The sequence below is a fragment of the Seriola dumerili genome, unplaced genomic scaffold, assembly GCF_002260705.1.
Source record: "Seriola dumerili isolate Sdu_G_001 unplaced genomic scaffold, Sdu_1.0 BDQW01000177.1, whole genome shotgun sequence".
Taxonomy (NCBI): Eukaryota; Metazoa; Chordata; class Actinopteri; order Carangiformes; family Carangidae; genus Seriola; species Seriola dumerili.
In genome coordinates this window covers 590611-614603 of record NW_019174432.1, presented here as the reverse complement: position 1 = coordinate 614603, position 23993 = coordinate 590611, and the positions used below count along the sequence as shown (strand labels likewise).

Here is a 23993-nt window from a genome sequence, read left to right as displayed (position 1 = left end):
TTGTGAGGTCGGCCACTAATGTCGGGTGATAAGGACTGGCTCACAGTCGGCTTTCAAATTCATCCTGAATGTATTTGAGGTCAGAGGCCAGTCAAGTTCTTCCACTCCTCAAACCATCTCTTTAAGGATCTTTGTTTGCACATTTGGTAGAGGGCTTTCACCAGTCTTGCCAGATTGCTTGAAGCATACATTTGTCTAAAACAGTGATACCCGTTCCCAGTTTGGGTTTGTAAGATGAAAACTAGGTAATAAGAAATAAGAAAATCAGCAGCCCTAGAAATGCAAGTGGGCAGGTCTTTGATACTTTTGACCACACACCTATCATAATGTTCCCTCACTTTTATTTCGGAGGACAAAATCGGAACTCAGATTTTTGCTTCTATCTTAGTAGACCACCCTCTGCATGTGCCAGACATTCATTTAGCATTTTAAACCTGTAGCTTTAAGAGGAGGGGGCGTGTCATGTCTGGGGCTGTCCCTTTTATTTGAATATACAGTAGTTCAGCGGGGCTGGAGTCGGATTGCCTCGGGTGTTTGTCGTCTTGTGAGACAAGCACAGCAGGACGAGGTGGTCCTATTCGTCGGTAATGCTCATCACCCGGGCCTATATTTAACATTTGAATGATATCGCTCAGCTAGAGAGGCGTTTTCTCCGCCGCATGCACACACACACAGGAGACTGCACTGCTCGCTACCGAGAATATGGACTTGCACATACTGGACCACAGGCTACGGGTCACCAGCATATCCAAGAATGGGCTGGTGAATTTCACACACCCCCTGATAAAACTGATCTTTCTCCGGAACAGGACACGGTAAGAAGACAGAGTTGAGTTTGTGTCATCGGTGTGAATCAGCCTCGTAATCCAATACGGATATATGAGATAACCCACAGCGCCTCTTCATTCATTGGGTGGACCGATCCATTATTTGCCTGTGCATGCCCTCCTCTGACTCCATGAATGATAAAGCTAGTGCAATGCATGTAACTTTAGGGAATTGTGGTAGTTTAGGACTGATATTTAACCACATGTCAGCCAAAATATGATATTCCTTTAGAGTGTGTTCTCACAGTGACGATAACTAGCTGATTTTTGCACAAAGACCTACAGCATTCGCATATGTTAATATGCATGTATTTTGTAATTCCGTAAAATGCATGCATGACTGCCTTTTAATGCATGCTGCTTCTACTCAGCATTGACCAAACGTCTTAAAAAGATGCAGTTCCCCTCCACTATATTTTGGTGGGGATCCTGTTTCTCCAGCACAGACTTGACCCATGACCTGCTCCACCCAAAACCAGCATCCAGTTTGCAAGTTGTCCGGATCTCATGTTGGCATCAGTGCCCTTTTTCAGTTAATCCCTGGATATCCTCTCATTGTTATGTAATTGTTTATTGCTCTGCCTGCCCCACATTTGCATGGCTAGAAGAAGAGCTCAACATCTGTCTTCCAAGTTGCCTGTGATATAGGCCGGGGCAGTGCCTCAACTACCACTCTCGTGTCAAGTCACAAAGAAGGTGTAAGCGAATGTCAGGGAAGATTTTACCTCCTCTCTTCGCATTTGTGCTGTGCGATGTCTGAGGTCTAGTTATCATACTGTCCTCAAGGATTTGCTTATCATAAGCATCCTGTGTATACAGAACAGCCCTCTAATAATCAGTTATCTATGTAACAGGACTAGCCTATGCCTGCATGATGGAATCATGATCCTGGTAAACACTTCTTGAAAATATGTTGTCACCTGAGCAATCATATTTAAATCACATATATTTGTCTGTCAAACGCTTCACTACTTTTCATGCCTAGCCGCCTCCATCAGCACTTATTTGCGTCAGAGTATTGGGCAACACAATAGGCCTTGACATGTCCGTATTAGTCACACTGTGTCATGATGACTACCAACACCTTATAAACTTATATATTAAGTAAATAACTATTCACTGAGAGTAATACACATGCGTACTGTAATGCATCAGTATTTCTACGGCCCAACAAGTTAATAATGAGTTCTACTAACGATCAAGAACTGTGTCCAGATTGTGTCAGTATTTTATTTCAAAAGTGTGAGCCTACATTTTCATTTGGACTGGCTCTGGGACACATTCAATGTCTGGAAATAAAACAAAGTAGGCCGAGCCCAGAATGAAGCAGAAAAAGCATGCAGGCTGCACTTCCTTGGATTAGCTGGCTTCTCTGTTTTACAGTTTGTTGTTGTGAATGCTTTTGAGTTATGTCATCATGCTGTGGCGTGCATGTGTCTTGCTTCGTTTTTCCTGTTCTTTTTGTGAGCTGGGAGTTTTTTTGTGTGTCTTTGGTCAAACTGTAGGCAATGCAGAATGGGGAGCGGTGGAGAAGATTGAGTTCATTGCAACTCAAAACAATCGTGGAGCAAAAACAAGCCTGATTGCCTCCGGTTGGTTTTTGCCACCTCCCTCTTTCAGGCCCCTGCCATTCATTAGAGAACAACTCCCCATGCAAAGTGATTTGAAAGCAGTCCTGAGCAGAGTTCTAAGGAAGTAATCACTTCTAGGAGCCAGGGTTGTCCTAAATTGTAGATAGGTAGATTTTCCTCCAACATCATCAAACACAGCTGAATGTTAAAAGATGAAAGTAGTCAGAAGATCATCTTTGCCTTGCCTAGGAATAAGGACCCTTATTTGATGAGCCACAGCATGCCTACTGCCAGCTACACTCTTAATCTGTGAAAGTCAGTTGTGTTTGTCGTTGTTGAGACGACATGTCATCAGCAGTGTAACCATATGAGAAAACTCAAACGCTTTAAAAAGTGAGGACATTTTTTTTTTTTTTTTTTTTTTTTTAAGTTTAGTATTAAGTTTAGATCATGCATAAGGCTAGGCTAGCCGCATGCATGCATAACGCTGTGTAGTTGAAGGGGTTATATGCTAGATATTAAATGAGGGAATTTGTCTTTGTATCTTCATGCACTCTTGCAAAAAGTGTATGGATTACTATCTCAGCCATGTATTATTAGATTCTGCTAAATACCCAATGTGAATGAATCCTCCCACCAAAGGAGAAAAAACGGACTATGGACTTGCGAGCAGTTTGTAGTCTTGTATTGTCTTTAGTTGTTGTTTGGAGTCTATGGGTGTGGTAATAATAAAATCTCAGTATCGGCCCAATTTATGAGTATTGCTGTATTGTGGATTAAGCCCTGCAGGCTCCACACAGTCCTCCTTTCTTCTCTTTGGCGGCTCACTAACGAGAGCATGGGTTGGAACAATGCCTGAGCTGAGCCAGAAACCCAGTGGGGAGTTTTCCACTTGTCTGCTTCAGTGATCTGTCAAGGTTGGGGCTCTCGCTCCCCCTTATATACACAAGACCACCCCCTCCCATTTCCCCATTTCTCCCCCACTTGTAATAACAAGCAAGGATTTAAAAAAAAAAAAAAAAACCTTCCCCATTGTTCTAAAAAAAAAAAAAAAAGTAGAGCCCATGAGAACGCTAGTGATCAGTTCGTAGGAAGCTGTGAAGGTCCCCTTGACGTTGGGCCTGAGATAGCTCAAGGCTCACCCCACACTTGAACAACATCAGTTTGCTCCGCTCTTATCATGTTTCCTCAGCTGGAGCATCAGTTGCAGACGCCCCACCACCGCCAACCCTCACTCCCTCACCACCGCTACCACTCGTTGTTTTGTGCTGCCGGATCAAAGTCCAGACTCTTGTGTGCTTGGTTTTCATCTTCCCCACTTGGCCTCTCCCTGGCTACCTGTTGCTTTCCTTTGGTTATTTTCTGTCTCTTCCTCTTCATGTTCCTTCATGCTTCAATAGAGGGAGCTTGTTTTTCGAACTCATTACCACCCGTGATCGCACATAGGCTATGTGTCATTGTAACGGAGTGCTGTACAAATGTGTTCAATTAGTCAGGTCATCATTGAGTCGATCCAAAAGGTCTGTCCAAGATGATTAGATATACCCAACAGCCTAAGGACACAATAGTCCAAAAAAGTTACAAGTGATCTAAATCAAAGAAAGGCAACAATTTCTCACATTAGAAAGATGAAACTTGCAAATGTTCAGGGATTCTACTTGATGAATAACATAGTAGTCAATTATTAAATATGACAATATGATGTACATACTGAGCTTAACCCGACCCTTAGATACTGTGTTTCCTTTAGGCTGTATTTGTCTTCTACTTGTCTGGTTTTCTGTGTGTTTATGTGGAGACAAGGGTAGATGGAAGGGCGAGGGCGAAAGCTCTGCTGTGGGGAGATATCAGATGAGTTCCTGGACCTACATTTTTGTCATATCTCTACATGCATTTATTCTACTAGATGATGCATAACAAAATTATACTTCTAGTGAGCAGATTCAGTTTTTGGATGGAAATAGGAAGATTTTTCATTTTGCAACAAGAGATATCAAGTTTTCTCTCCCTCTTGATTTCATAAGAAGCCCATGGGTTGTACTGATTGTAGGTAAATGCAATCTTCTATAGACTGTGAGAATGACAAGAGGATTTAATAGTCAGTATAAAAGCAAAATTAATTTTCCAGTGTGCTTGTCAGTATTCTGTAACAAAGCGTATCTGTGTTGTCTGTACTTCACAAACAGGAAATCAAACAAGCACAGTTGTCTTGCAGATGGATTTCCCTCAGGTTGTTTGACAGCACACGACCATTATGTTGCTGAGGTTTGGCAGCCTTGCAGGTGTAATATAAGGGCCTTCAAAAAAAAACAGGCCATGTGATAAAGCTCTGCACTTGATCATTTCCACTTACAGGATAGATGCTTGGCACACACTACCTGCAGGAAACTGCAAGCTGGGGAAGGTGAAGGGTCAACAGGAAATGAGGGGGGTATTATAACACAATGGGCTGGCTGAGCTTGCTAGCACAGCTGGTAGTTAGTATTACAGTGTTCCCTCTCTTTGTCTCTCTGTGGCGTGATTGTCCCATCTCATGCGAGGGATTAGTTTTTGCTGAGTCAGGAGTTTAGCGGTCTCAACCAGGCTTCTACTGTAATAGCCCCAGCTGACTGATAAGCAGAGGAAGAGGAAAGTGGATCTACAATGAGACGTTTTAAGAAAACAGGAACATGTAGCACTTCCTTTTTAGGGATTCAGTGACTCAAAAATTGCTCATAGCATCTTTCTAGCAAAAGCTAGCTAAAAACCTTACTAAGAATTATTTAAGGGCAAAGGCTTTCGCTTGGTTGCTTCAAGCCGTAACGCAGGAGGTATTTTGTATTTTTTCTATCTACTTGTATTAGTGGACATCCTCTCAGAAAGCTTGAATTTTGTCTTTTACTGTCTCACTTTGATGTATGTGCAAAGAAAAGTCACACATCTGTTTTTGAAGCTGCATTCGGCTTGATATGTATGTAATACTGACCTAACTGCCCAAATTACAAAGTTAGCATGAAATAGGAAAGAGCATAATGATACCCTTACAATTTGTCTGGTTTGCCTTACTAGAGTTGCAAAGTGGGATGAGTCATTGGTTACAGAAGTAATTTTGAAAGTTCTCTTTAACTGATATCCTGCGTGTTCCTCACCGTAGGAATGTTAAATCCTAATTATAACCTGTTGATATCGAACAGCTTTAAATACTGCAATACCCGTGATGAGCCCCAGCCACCATTGCTATGAAGAAGAAGCTTGTCAGAGATTCAAATCGGAGCTTGATTCCAATTGGCACCATAGTTGCAGAATTAATTCGAAATTCCGCCTGATAGGACCCAACAGGATCCAATGATTTTGGCTGAGTTTGGAAAAAAAAATGTAGAAATTATGTTCGAGTTCGGTCACATTGGCCTTTTGATGGCCATTTACTGGGTGCCCACACGTGTAATCAGGATAAACAGGCAAGCTGTGACCATGGTAACAACTGCACGACAGGGTAATGAAAACTCAGTATTTCAGCTTATACTAAATGCATCGGGCTCGGTTTGGGTTCAGACATAAAAAACAGAATGCCTGTGGATTTGGGTCAGGCAAGGTTACTCCTCTCTTGGCCTCGGGTCGGATTCAGACAAAAATATGTGGCTCTAAAAAATCTAAAATGCTTAAGTCTGGACTGGCCAGTGAAGACTGTACACAGGTTTGTCTTGTCCAAGTCACCATTAATGTCCAAGTTGAACAATAGGCTGCAGGGCCAGTCCGTCTCTTAAATTACACAGTAATCAGTTCTCTCTGCCTACAGCTCACCAAACAGTTTCTATCCCAGTCCTTGTTTTTTTCTGTTACAACACAGATATTTTATTGGATGTAGAACAAGAGAAATTTGTCCAATATAGAAACTTGATTTTAAGTATATTAGCCTCAAAAACTGAAGTAGTCCAAGAAAATGTGTTTCACTGCCCAGTTCTTTCCTCAACCAACTTTTTTGCTTTTTTTCCCCTTACACCCCTGCTACCCTTTCTTCAACATTTCACAAAGACAACATTCAAAAGAACTGAACAGTGTGGCCAGACCAAGCAACACCCTTTGAAAGCAAATGCTTTTGGCCCCAAGCCTGATGAAGACACAGATACCAAACTTTGAGAGAAAAAGTAAAGTAAATTGTGTCATGGAATTTAAAGGATCTGTTTTGTAGAGAGCAGTTCTAAGATCACAAATAACATCAACTTTGTACCATCTAATCTTTTTTTTTTCCTTTTCTTTGTAAATTTTTAACCCCAGTGGACTGTATCAGTCGGCAAAACTGCACTGTCTTTTCAAATATTAAACCCAAGTGGCTCCTTTTTTAGAACAAGGTATAAAAAAAAAAAAAAAAAGCTTGCAAAAGAAATTGCAAATGGAGCATTGGTGGCTTCTTAAAGCTTGCATAATGCAGACCTCAGTGGTTCTGGAGCAGAGAAGTTTCAGCAAGTTATGAACTTGATTTTCATGGCAGATGCAGATATATACAATCCCATGAATTCTGAACTTGCATATCATCACATCTAGAATAGTAATGTTCAGTCTTTCTTTAAATGCAGCAGTTGGTAACTTCAGTAGTGCCCAGGTTTGATGTGTTACCCATGTGTTACCCACCATTTGCTGTAGACAAAGCAGCAATGCTGACATAATGCTGAGCTAGGACCTGCACTAACTGAGTTACAGCCAGTCCTGAACCCTGTGGACATTTTGGAGTAGCCCTTTTACTTGATTCTTGCTAACTGTTAATATGAAGATCTGAACTTTTGTTTTTGTTTTTTTCTCACCTGCCCTCATGTTTTCTCAACTTCCAACTGTAGGCCTTTCTTCATCTGTACTTCCTCTCCTGTTTCAGATGCAAGTTTTTCAGTCTGACAGAGACACCGGAGAACTACACAGTTGTCCTTGATGAGGAAGGATTCAAAGGTAAAACACATCTTTTGTCCTTCCACACTCCGACCACTCTAGTCCCATTTGTACACTAAATATTGATACTACAAAGTATACAACATACACTAATCTATATAGTCTAGTGTTAGGCAGTTAGAATACAAGCAATATATGAACTATAATATTTTGTACTAACAGAAAATGATGTGATGATGTACGAAGGATATGCACATTACCAGACAGGGAAGATCTAGAAAAGACGCTATGGATTTACAGCATGGGAACTACAGGATCCAGCAATTTTATAGGGACTAAAAGTATATTGAAACTGTATTGAAGTACAATACTAAATAGTTGGAGTGTTGTTTTAACAAACAGAAGACAGAATATTTTTTTTTTGTTTTCTGGAATTTTCGTGGAGATGAGAAGAAAGGGAACTTGGCTGATGGCGCTCTACCATTGCGCACAGTTTGTTCTAGCATTTATCAGTTTGTTGTGAGTTCCTCCTCCAGGGCCCAACAACACAACTTTGTCTGTATGAAAATGCTACATACTCAAAACAGGGTCAGAACTAGTATGTCGTTTTGAATTGGGCCACAACATTCTGTTGTTTTACCACTACAATGTTATTTCCTTCCTTCCTTGTTCCCCTCACAGACCTCATGCGGTAGGATGGGTGTAGACAACCATAAAACATAGGGGAAAAAAAGCTGTACAAGAAAAATACGTCTTGTGAGCTTAAATGAAGTAGCTGTTTTCTGAAATACAGAATGTAGATCTGCTTTACTTCCAGCTTCCTGTATTGAATATTTTCACTGGTGGGAAACTGTGAAATTTCTCTCTAATAAAGCAAATGGGAGTTTTGTTAGACCTGTTACCCCTCTCATCCCTGTGGTATAAAGCATCAAACACAGAGAGGGTTGGAGGATAATAAGAGTGCAGTTTGAAGCTGCTACTATTTGCTGCTTCTGACATACAAAGGTCAAGTGCAGCATTATGGAAAAACTGTTTCCAAGCAGCACTTATGGATTAAAAACCCTGATTAAACAACTTGTAGGGACTTCAGTGCATATTTACAGACACACAAGTAAAAACACCAGTAGATATTATGCAAGTCGACACACAAAAACACTTTTTGAGTGTCCCGGGGGGTGGACTTCATCTGTGATCAATATTTTTTAAGCAATGACTCAATGATAAATATTTAGAACTTCTCAAAATTCGAGCAATTGTTTCCATTTTTCCTTTAATTACTTTTGAATTTATTGTTTTCATGTTTTTTGACAGAGTAATTTTCTGAATGTTTAAGTCATTACTTTGTTTTTAAAATATTTTTTATACACTTGTTAGACAATTATTGTACCTATCAGTGCTTTACCTCCAGACTATACTGTTGGGACAGAGTGAACAATATAACTTTCATGTTCTTGTCCCATCCACTCATCATCCAGCCATTTTTGTCTTGTCCTTTTTACACAGATGTAGTTTTTAAAGGCATATATCGCCTGTGGGTGCTCTGTTTCTCTCTCTGTCCCCTTCACTCTCCTTCTAACTGAGTGCCTATTTTAAGAGGTGAAAGCTGGTGTAGTGAAGCCACAAGGGGCTGTCTGTGATAAAATATGCCAACCAGAACAGTGGCCCTTTGAAGGGGAGTAAATAAAAAAAAAAAAGAAGAAAGTAGGGTATTCACTGCAGGAGGTAGACACAATTTGGTAATGTTTTTAGTTAGCTGAATGGTAATGAAACTCTAGCCAAAACACTTTTTGCCTCATCTGAAGGTTTCTGAAACTTAAATGAAGATGCATCTCAAACATGCAAGGAAAGTATATCCTCCTACTCAGTATTCAGAAGTTTGCTCTGTATTATTCTTATAAACGTTTTTAAGTGATGAAAGGTTCGGGTGTACATCTCTTTAAGTCATCACCCCAGTATTTCTTTCTTACAACTTGGTGTTTACTTCCTGGATAGACACCTGTTTCCCAGGTAGCTGCCTCAACGTTGCTTTTATTATAGCACGAAGAGTGAAATATCCTGCTGTTCCAGTTTGGCTCAGAGCCTCAGGATGTCACAGCCACATCTGAATGATAACCCCATTTGAACTTTGACCCTTCCAAACCACCTACTCGGAGCCGCACATCTGAACACATTAATGCACCGGTATCAGGTCACACTTTACGATGAAACATCTTGCGGTGGTGTAGGTGCTGTTGGCCTCTCCTGAGCATAATATTTACTTGTATAGCTAAGCGGTATAAATAGCAGGGGTGTTTTAGGTCTCCTTGGTGAAGGAAGCGAGAGGAGGTGGTGGTGGGGGTATATGTTGTACTGAGCAGCAAACAACAGGAAGCTCTCTCACAGTTTACACCTTTCACGAATATAAAGATACCTCACCAGTAATGTAAAGTTGTGATGAGGTGCATAGGGCTTTTATTCTGAAGCTACTAAATCACAGCTGTAATTAATTGCTTGTAGAAATGCTGGTTGTGTGACACCACACCATGGATTATATGTACATCTGTCACATCCCTGGTAGTTCTGTTTTAGCTTGTCACTGCTCTTCTGCATCACTGGTCCAGTATGGCTGTGTTTAGCATCTGCTGTCATGCTTCTTTTTTTTTTTTTGACATATGAATGAATCATTTTACAGTATTTCTATTTTGATTTTAACATAGATGAAACTGTTTAAGTTATGGCATGGATGATTTGTCTTGTTTGGCATTGTATACTCGCATATCATTTAAAGCTGATACTAGCAGTGTCTGCAATGGTGATTCCAAGTATGCTGCCATCCTCCTGTGTTTACCAGTTTTGAAAAGCACTCAACAAACTTGGGAAGTTTTGCACCTGCAAAACAAGCTCCTCCTCATGGGAATATCTATTTGTTTGTTTATTTATTAATGTGGCAGTTGCACCATTATTTCACACAATTGGTTTCTTTTTTCTTCTTTTTAAGTATATTAAACCAATTTCTCTTGTGGTAACATAATGGAGATGGAATAAATTCCTTCAGTAAGCACAGATTTGGTGACTTGAAGGTCAAACGACATCTAGGCCTCTGAATTAAAGGGATACTTAAGCGTTTCAGTGTTTGACTTACATAAAGACGTGGGACTGGCAAGAGACAGATTAAAAAAACAGATTGTCAGAATTGGTGGAGGCTTGGCCCGGCTTATATAGATAGATATCATGAGTTTTTTTTTTTTTTTTTAAGTTCCTACCATGAGTCAGAGTCCAAAAACACTGTATCCTGCATTTCCCATAATGCAATCCAATAGCATATTTCATCAGATCTTGTCTGCCAGTTAAATTTCCTTATCTTTCAAACTCCCTGCCAGCAGTTTATAATGCACATGTTCTGTGTAAGCCAAACATAAAAACATTTTCTCAGACTTCAGAAATCCTGTCCAGAGCCACAAAAGACATTATGCAGCTGTTTTTGCAGGTTGACTCTCTCTATTGCAAGTAAACTGACCCCTGTGTGTAAAAGATGGGATGGAGTCCCCCTTAAAACAGTATATAAATGACCTGCTGCACATTAAGATGTAGTTATTGAAACGTTGTTGAAACAGTAACCTAGGTGTCTAAAAACACTTATTTTTCAGTAATTTAAAAAAAAAAATGTCTTATCTTCTTTGATCTGCAAATGACCAAATCACTGCTAACTGTTCACAATGATACATTAGACTTAATGCATGCATACTCTACATAAGCCCACAGACTCACTGACCAACTTTTCCCTTCTCTCTCCCTTCCCACTCAGAGCTCCAGCCCTCAGAGCACCTCCAGGTAGAAAGCTCCATCTGGCTGCCGCTCAATGTGGTCTCCAACGGCAACGCCTCCAGCAGCTCACAGGCTGTTGGTGTGACCAAGATCGCCAAGTCGGTCATAGCCCCTCTAGCCCAGCAGCACGTCTCCGTCTTCATGCTCTCCACTTATCAGACCGACTTTATCCTGGTGAGACACGGCTGATTTCACTTTTTACTTTTTTAGCTTTCTCTCCGCTCCATCCCACTCCACTCTAATCAGTGCTCAAAGGATTCTTGTTCAAATGAAAGAGGCACTCTAAAGCTTCACTGTTGTATAATTTAGAGAGCAATTTTACAAACTCACTGAATTTATAAAAACTCCTGCACTCTTATCTTGAAAAGAAGCCCTTCACCTGCTGAGCCCTGCCAGACAAAAGTAGCCACGCTGTCTGCATTTTGTCCACTCACCGGTTTTGCAGTTAAGGAATTAATTCCAGATGGAGCTGAGGGCACTAAAAATTTGGTTGATGTATTACACGTGAAAGTGTTAAGTGGGCAAAAATAGATAACACAGAGACAGACGTTTGTGTCAGCAAGTAAATTAATGGTAGACTTGCTGGTTGGGCTCAAGTATTCGCTTAAAGCGAGACAGCATTGGACCCTGAAGCGAAATGATGTATGTATGTGTGCCACACACTAACCTTGTGTGGCTGGTTTATCAAGGTGTTTATACATATATCACAGTTCTCTAAAACGTCTTCCCATCTATATTTATGTTTCACGTCTATATTGCGTAGGTGAAAGAGAAAGACCTGTCTGTAGTCATCAGCACTCTGGAGGAGGAGTTCAACATCTACAAGGAGGTGGGAGGAGAGTCTGTCCCTGTGCATTGCCAGGATGTTTCCAGCGGCCTCCAGAAGAACGGCAAAGAAGGTAGAGGTCACAGTCCTGTTTAATATGAGTTCACCTACTGTTCAGGCTCGGCTCAACAGACGGAGTTGAGCTCCTCTAGCACCACCTTCAGGTAATTTGTAAGTGTAAGGAGGGTTGCCCATCACATAGGAAGTGACAGGTCATTGCTTTTTCTCTGGGATTGAAGGATTAATTCCAGTAGAAGTGTGGTAATATTACTTACACAGAAAAACCTTTACTTAGTCGGAGTAACATTCCTGTAGCTCTAAAAAAGCTCAAATTTGAAGGTAAGGCAGTCACATTAACAGTTACAGCACATACAAGGTCATGTTCAGTCTGACTATACAGCATTGCATTATTTAATGCACAAGTGATGCTGCCTTCTGAAGAAACATTTCACATTTACTTATCATTATTCCTACATCGGAAGTGTAAGTTGTAAGAGCCACTTCTCTTGTATCAGGTAACTGTGTTTTAAATTCAGAAAATGTGATTAGATATTCACAGCACAAACTAATTAAATTAACTAATTAATTAACATTAAAGGACATCAGCCAAGTCCCCTTTTCAATTTTAATTCCTGCCAACTGCACACAGAATTAAAACCCATCCAAATACATTAACTGCAAATCAGCTCTGCAGCTTGAATGTTTTCATACTGTAAAATAAGCAGCAGGACTCTGCAGCTTACTCTATTTAATCAAGCTATGGACATAAGCAGTGATTCAACTTCAAAATGAGCAATACACTTCATTGATCCAGTCTGTGTGAGTACTGAGAACACTGCTTTTCCTCATAGTTATTATTTTGCAACTCAGCAGTGCTGCCACAGTGTTAGTAGTAGTAGTAGTAGTAGTAGTAGTAGTAGTAGTAGTAGTAGTAGTAGTAGTAGTAGTAGTAGTATGTAAAGAAAAACTGCAAAAAACACTTCCTCATAGGGTTATTTGAAACCTGCATTTGAGCAGTCTACCTACTACAAATGGTGAGAAAGCGCTAATTAGGCAACCAGAACATATCCATATCAATATGCATACGTCCTGCCAGTGAATTGCTCTCGAATTCAGAGATGCTCTGGAGAAGTGGATCTATCATAAAGCATCCTTAAAGAGATGCTGTGGAGTTTTTTTTTTTTGTAAACACACAAATCTTAAGTTTACATCCAGTGTTAGTCTCTGAAACACATTATGAATATCCTTGAGGTTTGGCAAATGTTTCCAGTGCATCCCCTTCCTCATAAAACATTTGACTTATTTCATTTAAATCCAACCCTGTTTACTTCCATGTTTAGTGGCTTGCAGTCTTCTTCCCTGTCTTTGCTGGTACATTGCAGCATATCTTGGTGCGTCACTGCCTCCTGTTGATCAGTGGAATACACAAATAAACAGAGTGCTCAACAAACCTGCAGCACACTCATCATTCACTGCTCCACAGCACTACTAGGTCTAAAACTCTGCACCTTTAAACCTGGCTTATCAACCCTGTGTAGCATAGTAAAGAGATAAGTGAAATCTGTATTTATAGCAAGAGGAACCTGTTGTTCAAGGACACCTGTGGTGCTTAACAAAGCCATGTGTGACTGAAACAAACATTACAGTTTATGGTATTATAGAACAAAACAATTCCAGCAGGCTGGGCCCGCACTAGTTTTCAGTCATAAAGGAACCTTTGAACTACAATGAATCACAGTATCCATTACAGGAAGCTTTTTTCATCACCATGAAGTACAGAACACGCTGTTCGATGTGAGCAGAACGTGGCCGCCCCTTCACAACCTTTCATATGTGTTTGCATCTCTGAGATGTCAACTTAAGGTCATAATCTAAGGAAACACCTTTTAACTTGACACATATGTCAAACTAGTTTAGAAACCTTTCACCCAACAGTTTTGCTTATTGTTTTCAGAATGCAAAATGACACAGTTACTTCAGAAGTTCAGAATGACGTTGAGAAAACATAATAGAGAGGGAGTCAGGTTATTGATGACAGTTTGGTGAATCACCAACTGAAGCTCAGTTTAAAGACCAAGATGAATTAAATTATGAAACATGGATATCGATTGTCGATGTAGTTTAAAGGTGTTGAAGAGGTGTCAGCATCTACAAGAAGTAGAACTTCATTTCTAAGCTGTGATTGGGTTTGTAACCAAATTCAACCTTTAAATGTGCTTTACTAAATTTTTAGTGAGTTAAAATGCCAGGAGATCCACTGAGATCCACTATTTAAAACATGTAAGAGTGGAGTTACTTCAAAAACAGACAAAGTTGGTGTTCCAGGTTCAGACTTTTAGTTTTACTTTAAAACCAACAGTAAACTCTTATATGGATTAGAATACAGTACAGGCATTTTATCATTATTATTATTGCACTTTATCGTTATCATTTTTATTATTATTTTGGACAGAAATGCATAAAATGTCAGAGAATATGGGGCTCTCCACCTAAGAAGTTAAAGCAAATTTTTAGAAATATCTTAAAAATTATTTAACTCAATAGAAAAAGAAGAAGAGGAAAGCAGAAACATTTAGTTTGAAAGCATCTGTACATTACTACCACTGTTTATTATTTTACATGAAAAGCTGTTCTTATAATTCAGCACTGCTCTTGTTCTTCCAGCCATTCACCCTACAGTTCACCCAGTGCTGATCCCCCAGAACCAGTTCTGTGTCATGTCTCTGGACCCGGACACGCTGCCATCCATCGCCACCACACTCATCGACGTGCTCTTCTATTCCAGCAGGTGACATGTTGCTCACTCACACCGCTGCAGTACCTGTCTAAAACACAAGGTGGCAGCACATGACGCTAAGTAGACATCAGCTCAGTGACTTGATATTGTACATTAATCATGACAGATAACCTCAGAAGTAATTACGTTACATCAGTTTAATCTGCTGTGACATGATTTTTTAGAACTTGGATATGAGACAGCTCATTTGTCAAACCCAGATGTTGTTAACATAGTGGAGCATTGTCCACGCAAAATAAAATGCAAAGATTTAGTTTTTCTACTTTTGCAATCATGTTTATTTAATTTTTTTTTAATGCTGAGAGTTTGAATTTAGAAGCTCTGTAAGGTAGAAAATACTATAAGAGGTTCACACAGATTACAATAAATATCAAATTTTAAAATTGCTTACATGGGACTCTGAGATTTTGGCCATACATCTTTAATACATGCAGATTATAATATATATTAAATATATAATCCCAAATATTGCAAATTTTGCCTTTTTTGGCCTGGGCTTGAGAATTATTCTAATATGTGAATGACCTCACATGTTATTGTAATAAAAATGGCTTTAGTCTTTATTAAATGAATGCTGCTGACCAGCTGAATGTGCTTCCTCCTCTGCAGTCCTAAAGAGGACACACAGTCATCTCCCAACCAGGACTTGGACTGCATCAAGTTCTTCTCCTTCTCCCTCATCGACGGCTACATCTCCCTGGTGATGGACACTGAGGCTCAGAGACAGTGAGGACTCTTAATTTGACAGTGGACACAGTGGAGCAAATGAACAACATCCAACAATTTTAATGCCTGACCTTTCCAGTCAAATGTGCACAGTACAGTCAGAAAAATATCAGACTGTGAATAACAATAAGACAGTGATCAACAAGGCTAGCCATTAGAAGACATTATATAAACACTAAATTGGTCAAGTGTACAATTGCTGAAGTGAAAGGGACTAGAAAGCTGAACATTGTGTTTTTCTCCACTGAAATACCTCAGTTATTTAACGACAGCTTACTTCATTGTTGCTTCTTCTTGTTGGGCTACTGCTTTGCAGTTGTTGCTGTAATTGCAAGCTTTATCTTGAGATTGCTAGAGGAGGGTATTCACCTCTCTCACCTGAAGTAGTCTTGCGAGTGTTTGTACTTGGTTGCTTTGTAGACATCAGTGCTTGATCTTTGTCCTCTAGGTTTCCTGCTGACCTTCTGTTCACCAGCTCCTCTGGGGAGCTGTGGAGAATGGTGCGTATAGGGGGACAACCACTGGGCTTCGGTAAGGCCTCTTCCTTTTAAATACCTCTCTAGTTACTTGCTCTACATACAGTTTAGAGTTTCTGGAGCTGCATCTGTTCTAGATAAATCAGGTGGTTTTGGTGCCGGGCTGGTGCTACAAATCTGATCAGAAATCTGTCAGGTTATACAAACAGTATTCTAACTCACTGATAATTTTCTATTGACATTGAGAGACCATGGAATGGACTAACATCTTTAAAACCTTCTGTCAAAATAAGGTTGAAACACTTTAAAATGTGACTGACACGATCTGTGAAATTATATACATTTTTCAATGTGTCTGTGTTTCTGAAAAAAAAGACAGATATAATTGTATGTGTTGTCTATTTATTTGTCATTGTTTTTTAGCCTTAATGTTAATGCACATGTGATACGTTAGGTAATTGTTCAGTGTGATTTTTTTTTTTTTTAATATTACTGCGATTTATTTATTGTATAATTAATTTTTTATTTATTTTATTGGCCAAAATATGTGAATGGGAATTGTTGACTGAAGTAAAACTATCTAGAATGAGATTTATGTTATCATGTGGTTAAATTTCTGTGTTGTTAAAGATTGTGATGTGATGTGTGAAGATGTGATTGTGATACTAATTTCAATATATTTCTTCTCTACTTCCTCTATGTTTCTAGATGAATGTGGGATAGTTGCCCAGATATCTCAGCCTCTCGCTGACAGCGACATCTCTGCCTATTACATAAGCACCTTCAGTTTTGACCATGCACTGGTGAGTCCGACATCTTCACGTCATTAGTTAGGCCACCACCACTGTTTAATACATCAGTGACTCAAAAGTGTATTACACTACGCTCAGATATTTAAAGACTTAAGGTTGGGCTCTGTTTGCTAATGTGGGAGATGAGATAAAGACCCGGTATGTGTCACTATATACAGAATTCTTGGTTTACTCATTTTGAGGGTGTTTTACTGTTGTGAGCTTGTTACCAGCTGAAACAGAAGAGCCTGTATTGTTTTCACCTTGTCAAGTCAAGTCAAGTCAATTTTTATTCGTATAGCGCCAATTCACAATAGAAGTTATTTTAAGGCACTTTCCAAATAGAGCAGGTTTAGACCTTCTCTTTGTAATATTATTCATAGAGACCCAACGATTTCCGCTAAGAGCAAGCGCTAGGCGACAGTGGCAAGGAAAAAGTGAGTCTGTGTGTGCGTGTGTGTGTGTCATCATGGCAAAATGTGGTCCCGTAGACCTCTACTGTGGCAAGAACTACCACAGAGGCAATTTCGATCACTTTGGCAGGTGGTTATATGTCTGTCTGTGTGTCTGTGTGTCTGTCTGTGGACAGATTGTTTCACTGTGATAGCGTCACAGCCTGCAACATACAGTCACAGAACTTTGTGGGTGTGTAGTTGAGATCAAAATCAAGGCCGAATTTGAAGATGAGTGTGAATCATGTAAAATGGTCTCTAATCTATAATTTTGAAAAAAAAAAAAAAAATGTTGTATGTTCCTGGTAAGTTTTTAAAATGAATCAGACATACCTGAAGTATATTTAAAATCCTGTAATGCAGATCTGCATTTGTTCAAAAGCGATTATAAAATGATCGCACCCTGATATTGTGAATTTTGAAAGTCATAAACTACATCTTCAATTTGATGTTCCAGTAACATTATTTCAAAAGTTGTACATTACTTGTGAAGAATAGTTTTGGTCATTTTGATGTTCGTGTGGAATTTGTAGAGGAGATTAAATGGACTATTAAAGGTAAAGACTTCGTCTATAGAGTATTCCTCTCAAATTATTTACTATATGGTTTGGTACAGCTACGGCTAAGAGTTTTCAATATGTCACCTAATATAATTCTCATTTTCAGTAAGAACCCATAAAACGCTAACCCTGGGTATAACTATGTGAAAGTGAGGTGTATGCAAATTTACAAATGAACTACATAAATGATGCTGAAACGCCACAGTTGCGTTTCCTGATCTCAGTCTTGATTTTGTTATCCAATCCACCTCACACTGGTTGAGATTAATGCATCTGTGTCTGTCTGTCTGTCTGTCTGTCAACTTAGTCAGCAACTGTTTTCACCTCCATTATCTTGAAAATTACCAAGAAGAGTTTATCTTGGTCATTTGTTTCACGTTACCCAGAAACTTATCGCAGAATGTCAGCGACTGAATCAGAAACTTTCCTCTTACAACACGATGGATGATGGATGCATTATTTCTCAACATCCTTGAGCCACCAGATGAAAGTGGAGCTGATTGTCATCTCAAATGATCAGCAATACTGTACCTGGGTTCTGTAGACCATTTTGTGGTTTGTGTGGATTTGGTTCACCTCTGCGCTTTTAATATTGATGTCGACTGGACTCGGAGCCCTGAATACTGCACAGTGTACAGTGTGACATATATATTGACTTTACCCATTCTGACCACTTAGCACCTAACTTGGGTATCTATGCCAGTGTAGCAACACATTTAGATTCAATAATTCTACTAGTAACAGTATTTTATTCACACACACTATTGATATACTCTGTCAAGCTAAGAAATAAACTCCGTCCATATCGCCTAGCATCATCAGTTCATAGAAAAACAATTGGAGTTTAAGGCTCTCTTCCTGACACACGTAGGTCATGGGTAAATGAAACATTTTCGACTATTTTTTTTCAGCACAACCGCAATGCATGATGTTATATATTGCTTGGTTAGTGACCATTGGTTGTACACTACTTTTCATGATGCATTGTGTATAATACTTCTCACTATACATCCGGACAGACCTACAACATAGCAAACTTGGTAGTCGGGGATTTCACACACAGCCACACACTTCTCATTCTGACTCTCCCTTTTGAAGAATAATAATCTATAGCATTATACTGCAATATATATGATATGCAATGTCAGCTATGAGACCTTTATATAGACAGGTGTGTATGTGTCTTTCCAAATCCTGTCCAATCTGCTGAATTTACCCCAGGTGGACTCCAGTCAAGGTGTAGAAACATGTCAAAGATGATCACGAGAGATGAAATAAAAACTATAAATAAATTTCAAGTGTCATAGCAAAGTGTCTGAATACTTGTGATATTTCAGTTTTACCTTTTTAATTAATTCACAAAAATGTATAAAATTCAGTTTTCACTTTGTCATTATGGGGTAATGAGTGTAGATTTGTGAGGGGAAAAATGAATTTAAATGATTTTAGCATAGGGCTGCAATATAAAATGCGAAAAAGCTTTAGTGATGTCCCTCAACTGTAAGTCGCTTTGGAAAAAATGTCAAATGATAAAATGTGATGTGAAAAAAGTGACACACATAATACGCATAATGAAACCTGTATCTTTCTGCTCTCCCTCCGCTTATAAAAATGTAAAATATTCATACAACCTTCTTGTCTAAGGTCGATGACCTCTGTATCACCAAATACAGAACAAAAAACGCTTAAGGATTATTGAATCTTTCACATGCATTCAGTTATTCTTACCCTTCTGCTTTTTAAGACAGCTGTTCAAACGTTTCAGAAATGAGAGGGTAACTCACTCAGCGTAGATATATAATGCTGTTTAAGCATGTCATTGACCTTAACATAAGTGTCTTAGTCACTGAAAGTCATTCCTGTATGTCATGTCATGGAATTCTATTCTCACCATACCCTTGTAAACCTGAGTGGGATTAGTTTTAGTCACCCACTAATGACCTAACAATAGCAAATTCCATTGATAATATTTAAAATAGCTGTGACATCACTGTAACTTCCACTTCCACACTTCTGAGAACTTCTTTGCATCAAAGCTGGTTGTTAGATGCAGGGAAGATTATATCTGCTATGCCAATTCTTTATCTATTGATTGAATAATTTTCAGGTATGCAATAAAAACTTTTCATGTCTATTTTATGCGATTGGAAGTATATACTGTAGGGTCTTCTTTAATTTTTTTAAACTTCTTTAATTTTGTTTTTGTGTAAACTGTAATTTTGTTGGAAAAATCAACACAGCTAAATTTTTGTAAAGTGGAAGAATGAAAAGTATGGAAGTCATTCAGAAAGTTCCTCAATAACAGAAATAGCTGAGGACATTTCCCAGCATGGACCAGAACAAAGCTACGTCACTAAAACATGTGAAAGAACATGTGCATTATGGGATGATGGGAGGTCACTGCCTGGCTGATATTTCAGTGACTATAATCATTTTATCTTCAATAACATCTAAGGGAAATTCCTGGTGACACCAATGAAAACTACTGGATTTGGGAGATTTTGTTGCGTCAAAGCAAAATGGTATGTGTGTTTTTGTAGAATTTTTGATTTACAGTGCACATCCAGTTCTAACAAAGACCATTTTTCTCATCCTTAATCACAAAAAAGTCTCCTGGTGTATCATCAGATGGTAGACAGACAAAGTTAGCAAGTAGCTGGTGAATGTAGGAGTTGGAGACAAAAATAGGAAAAGAGAAGAGTGAATATTGGCCAGAAATTTCTAATGAATGCTTATGATGTCTGTTGGATGGTGTTTAAAAAAAAAAAAACAGCTGTTTGCTAACATTTTAACCATATCAACTTTATAACATGACAAAGTGTCAATGTTGAATTCACAGCTTGTTCTACTAAGAAAAATCAAGTAATGCTGCTTTAACTTTTCTCCTTCAGGTCCCTGAGGAGGACATAGTGAGCGTGACAGACATGCTGCAGCATCAGAGGAAAGAACCAGCTACCAGCTGATTTCAGAAGCGTCATTTGCAGACACCCCCCCACTCCAGCTCCAGTGGCTAGGGGTGGCAGAGCAGCAGGAAAGGAGGCTTACTCTGTGCCTCTGTCCCTCTGTGCAGTATTAACTTCTATGAACTTGCCATGAACACCAGAAGCACTTCTTTGTGGTGTGCACATAGTCTGTCTGTGGGGCCTCCTGTTGTAACCTTTCCGAGGCAGGATGCACTGAGTCGCAGGAGGAGCCCACAAACCTTGCACATACACATCAAAATCCACACTCCTAAACACATACACATCCAGACACACATACACATACACACCTGCACATTCAAATTCACAAGCACAAGGCCAGATATATGAAAATGTATGCTAGACTCACTTTCTAATACAGGACTTGAGATCTTGTGGTGTACGATCTGAAGTTGAATTGTTCATAACATTATTTTGCTCCATACAGCAGAACATACTCGCATATATTTCGCCAGTGCTATAAACACACAACTTAGTCTTCCAGTAATGTTTATATCATAACGCCATGTGTCTAAACAACTTTTAATCAAAGGCCATTCGTAAGAATTGCAATTTTTTTTTGCAAGGCAGTTGTGTTAACATTGATCTTACAATAATTTTCTTGCAAAAGAAAACTGACAATTTCAGTTTTTGACAACAGGGCTTACTCAGTGTGGTTTGAGAGGAATGTGCAGGTAGTTCTAATATATTAAAACTACTACAAATGCAGTCAAACACGAGAGTAGGTTTGGTCAGTGTTTTTTTTTTTTTTTTTTGATTGTTTCATTAATAGGTCAGCAGTCAGCAATTCTTAACCATAGCATTACCAAGGTCAATAACACTATGTCTTATTTTTTGTTATTTGCACAATAAACTTAGTTTAGCTAATATCACTTAGATGTTTTCTTTGGTACAACTACATTTTGTACAATTTGAAGTAAGAGTATTCTGTAAACATTTGTAATTTTTGTGCTGCTTCATTCAATAAAGAATATTGAAAATAGGTACTTTTTGTTTACTTTTTGGCATGAGATATTTGTTTAATTTTTATGGCATAAAGGTTAAACTGTAACTGCATATTTCAACAAATAGTGACTACCTCATGACATGCCATTGCATGTCATTCACCACTGACGAGTCAAACGTATGATGTCAGAATGACAAGTCATTTTTGTTTTTTTGTTTTTTTTTTTAAGTATATTTTTTGGGCTTTTTATGCCTTTATGATAGTACAGTAGAGAGAGACAGGAAATGGAGAGGTAGAGAGAGGGGGAATCACAAACAGGAAAGGGCCGTCCGATGCGGGATTTGAACTGGGACCAACTGCAGTGAGGACTGTAGCTTCTACATATAGGGCGCCTGCTCAATCCACTGTGTCACTCGACGCCCTGTCATTTTAGTTTTTAACAGGAATGGACCAAATGAGGTGGCAGTAATAATGACTTTGTGGTGCTTGACCTGTCTCAGCTTTAAAGGGAAGCCAGCACCTCAAAGGTGTTTTGCCCTTTGTTTTCAAGTCTGTGGTGAGGTGTAACAAACCTTTTAAAAGCCTAAAATATCCTCGCTGGAGATACAGTGCAGCTCAGATTATTGATATTCCTCACAAAAATAACATCTTAATTTCTGAAGTTGGACCAAATTGAAGATGAAACAAATTCAATACCTCCTCTAAGGTTTGGGAGCAGGCTGCCATGGGCGAACATCTGAACCACAACCACTATGTTAACCTGCAGGAAATTAGAGGATGGACATCCAGACTTTGATGGAATTTATTTAAGAATAAAAAACAAAAACAACACTTGAAGCTGAAATGTATGTAAAGTATGATGGAATGTCATTTGCATAAAAATGAGATACATCTTTTAACGGATGATTTGCCTAAGGGGAAGCAAGTACAAGGAAAACAAAATTGGACCCAGAACCGAACGACGTGGCACACCAGTGGACCAAGCTCCAGATCTGGAAAACTACCATCAGAGAGGTAAGAGAAAACCTGCAGTTTACAAATTACAAATAAATGATCACCAGTGTCGATGGGTTCCAGCACTGCCAAAATAGAGCATTTACCTGTGTTAAGATTTTGTTAGAAGAGCTGTTTCAAAGTAAAACGTGTATGAGACAGCTTTGTGCTGCTTGGCCAAGATATTTTTTCTAAAAATTTGCTAATAGAATACAATTAAAACGTTGCTATAGTGGGATAGAGATAGATGTTTTTAAACATAGAAGTCGGCAGAATATTAAAACTTTGGGGTTAGATATCAAAGTCAAATGGTTTATCATTCAATGAATAGATTTTTTTTCTTTGTAAATGACTTCTATTGTATTGTAAAAAGCTAACGGCCTGTTTGTCAATATTTTATGTGCTGTAATTTTTAATCTTTAATTTGCTTGTGAATCTTATCTGCACAATATCTCAGAAGCACATGAGGCATTCAAGTCACACCTCTGAGCATGAGTGATTTCGAAAAAATGGCATCATGGAATGCAAGTCGACACAAGTCATTCCTTGTGTTGTGTGTGTGTGTGTCAAAGTGTGTGGGTGTAGATAACTGTCTACTAGTATATATAGGCCAGTTAATCAGTGAAAAGTGTTTTGCAGAGTTGCACTTTGCTGCTTTTACTTGGTTTGTTTATCAACAAGGGCTGAGTGTTAAGCAAATCAGTTATTACTGTCACTATGGATTACAGAATCATGGGACTTCTAAGGCATTGTGGTAAATATCTTTATTATCTTTTATAATATATTCAAAAATGTAATAACTATATTGTTATTTAATGTATCTTATAAAGAAGATTAGTATTTAACCTCTTAGTTTGAATGTCCAGTAAGTAGCACTTGATTTGATGATGATCAAACTTTATTTTCTACATGTATCATGTTACTGATAAACTTCTGTACAGACACACGTGTAAAAAAAAAAAAAAAATAGTCTTGTCCAAAATGATAGAAATTGACTTTTATAAAACTTATTTTATTTGAATAATTTTTAGAGATAAAATAATTCACCAGAAAAGGAAAGAGAGGAAAATCAGAAATGCTTTTAATTTGTTAGGTGTAGCCGAAATATGTTTTCTGTTTTCCTAGTCTTTCCTAAATTATCCATCAACCGCTCAGATTTGCCCTTTTAACCTTTGGGGATTTCTCAACCACATGTTTTGACTCATTGATCTGACGAATTCAAAACATGGTGCTGAGGGCCTCCAACTGATAATCAGTGATGAAGGTTTAGACTCAGGTGTCAGTCTCTCAGAACTCATTCCCTCCCAACTATTTAGCCCAAACTTAGAGAGAAATCCATCACAGAAGAAGTAGAATCTTTACTGTATATTCTGTGTTACATTTGAG

At 38.7% G+C, this 23993-nt stretch overlaps 1 protein-coding gene across 1 annotated transcript; it reads left to right on the top strand.

The window, feature by feature from the left end:
- The first annotated feature begins 519 nt into the window (after window positions 1-519).
- Window positions 520-21619, top strand: LOC111227373 (cytosolic arginine sensor for mTORC1 subunit 1-like). The gene is made up of 9 exons (XM_022752825.1): window positions 520-815; window positions 7245-7315; window positions 11040-11233; window positions 11823-11958; window positions 14550-14673; window positions 15292-15408; window positions 15857-15939; window positions 16593-16687; window positions 20579-21619. The coding sequence occupies exons 1-9, from the start codon at window positions 703-705 to the stop codon at window positions 20648-20650; spliced, it is 1005 nt and encodes a 334-aa protein (XP_022608546.1). The 5' UTR covers window positions 520-702; the 3' UTR covers window positions 20651-21619.
- The last annotated feature ends 2374 nt before the right edge of the window (window positions 21620-23993 follow it).

Excerpts from the sequence above, each read along its gene's own strand:
- LOC111227373 (XM_022752825.1), top strand. The coding sequence starts at position 703 with ATGGACTTGCACATACTGGACCACAGGCTACGGGTCACCAGCATATCC. Across the intron at positions 15,940-16,592 it reads GGGACAACCACTGGGCTTCG|ATGAATGTGGGATAGTTGCC; the intron begins GTAAGGCCTCTT and ends CTATGTTTCTAG. Across the intron at positions 16,688-20,578 it reads TCAGTTTTGACCATGCACTG|GTCCCTGAGGAGGACATAGT; the intron begins GTGAGTCCGACA and ends TTTCTCCTTCAG.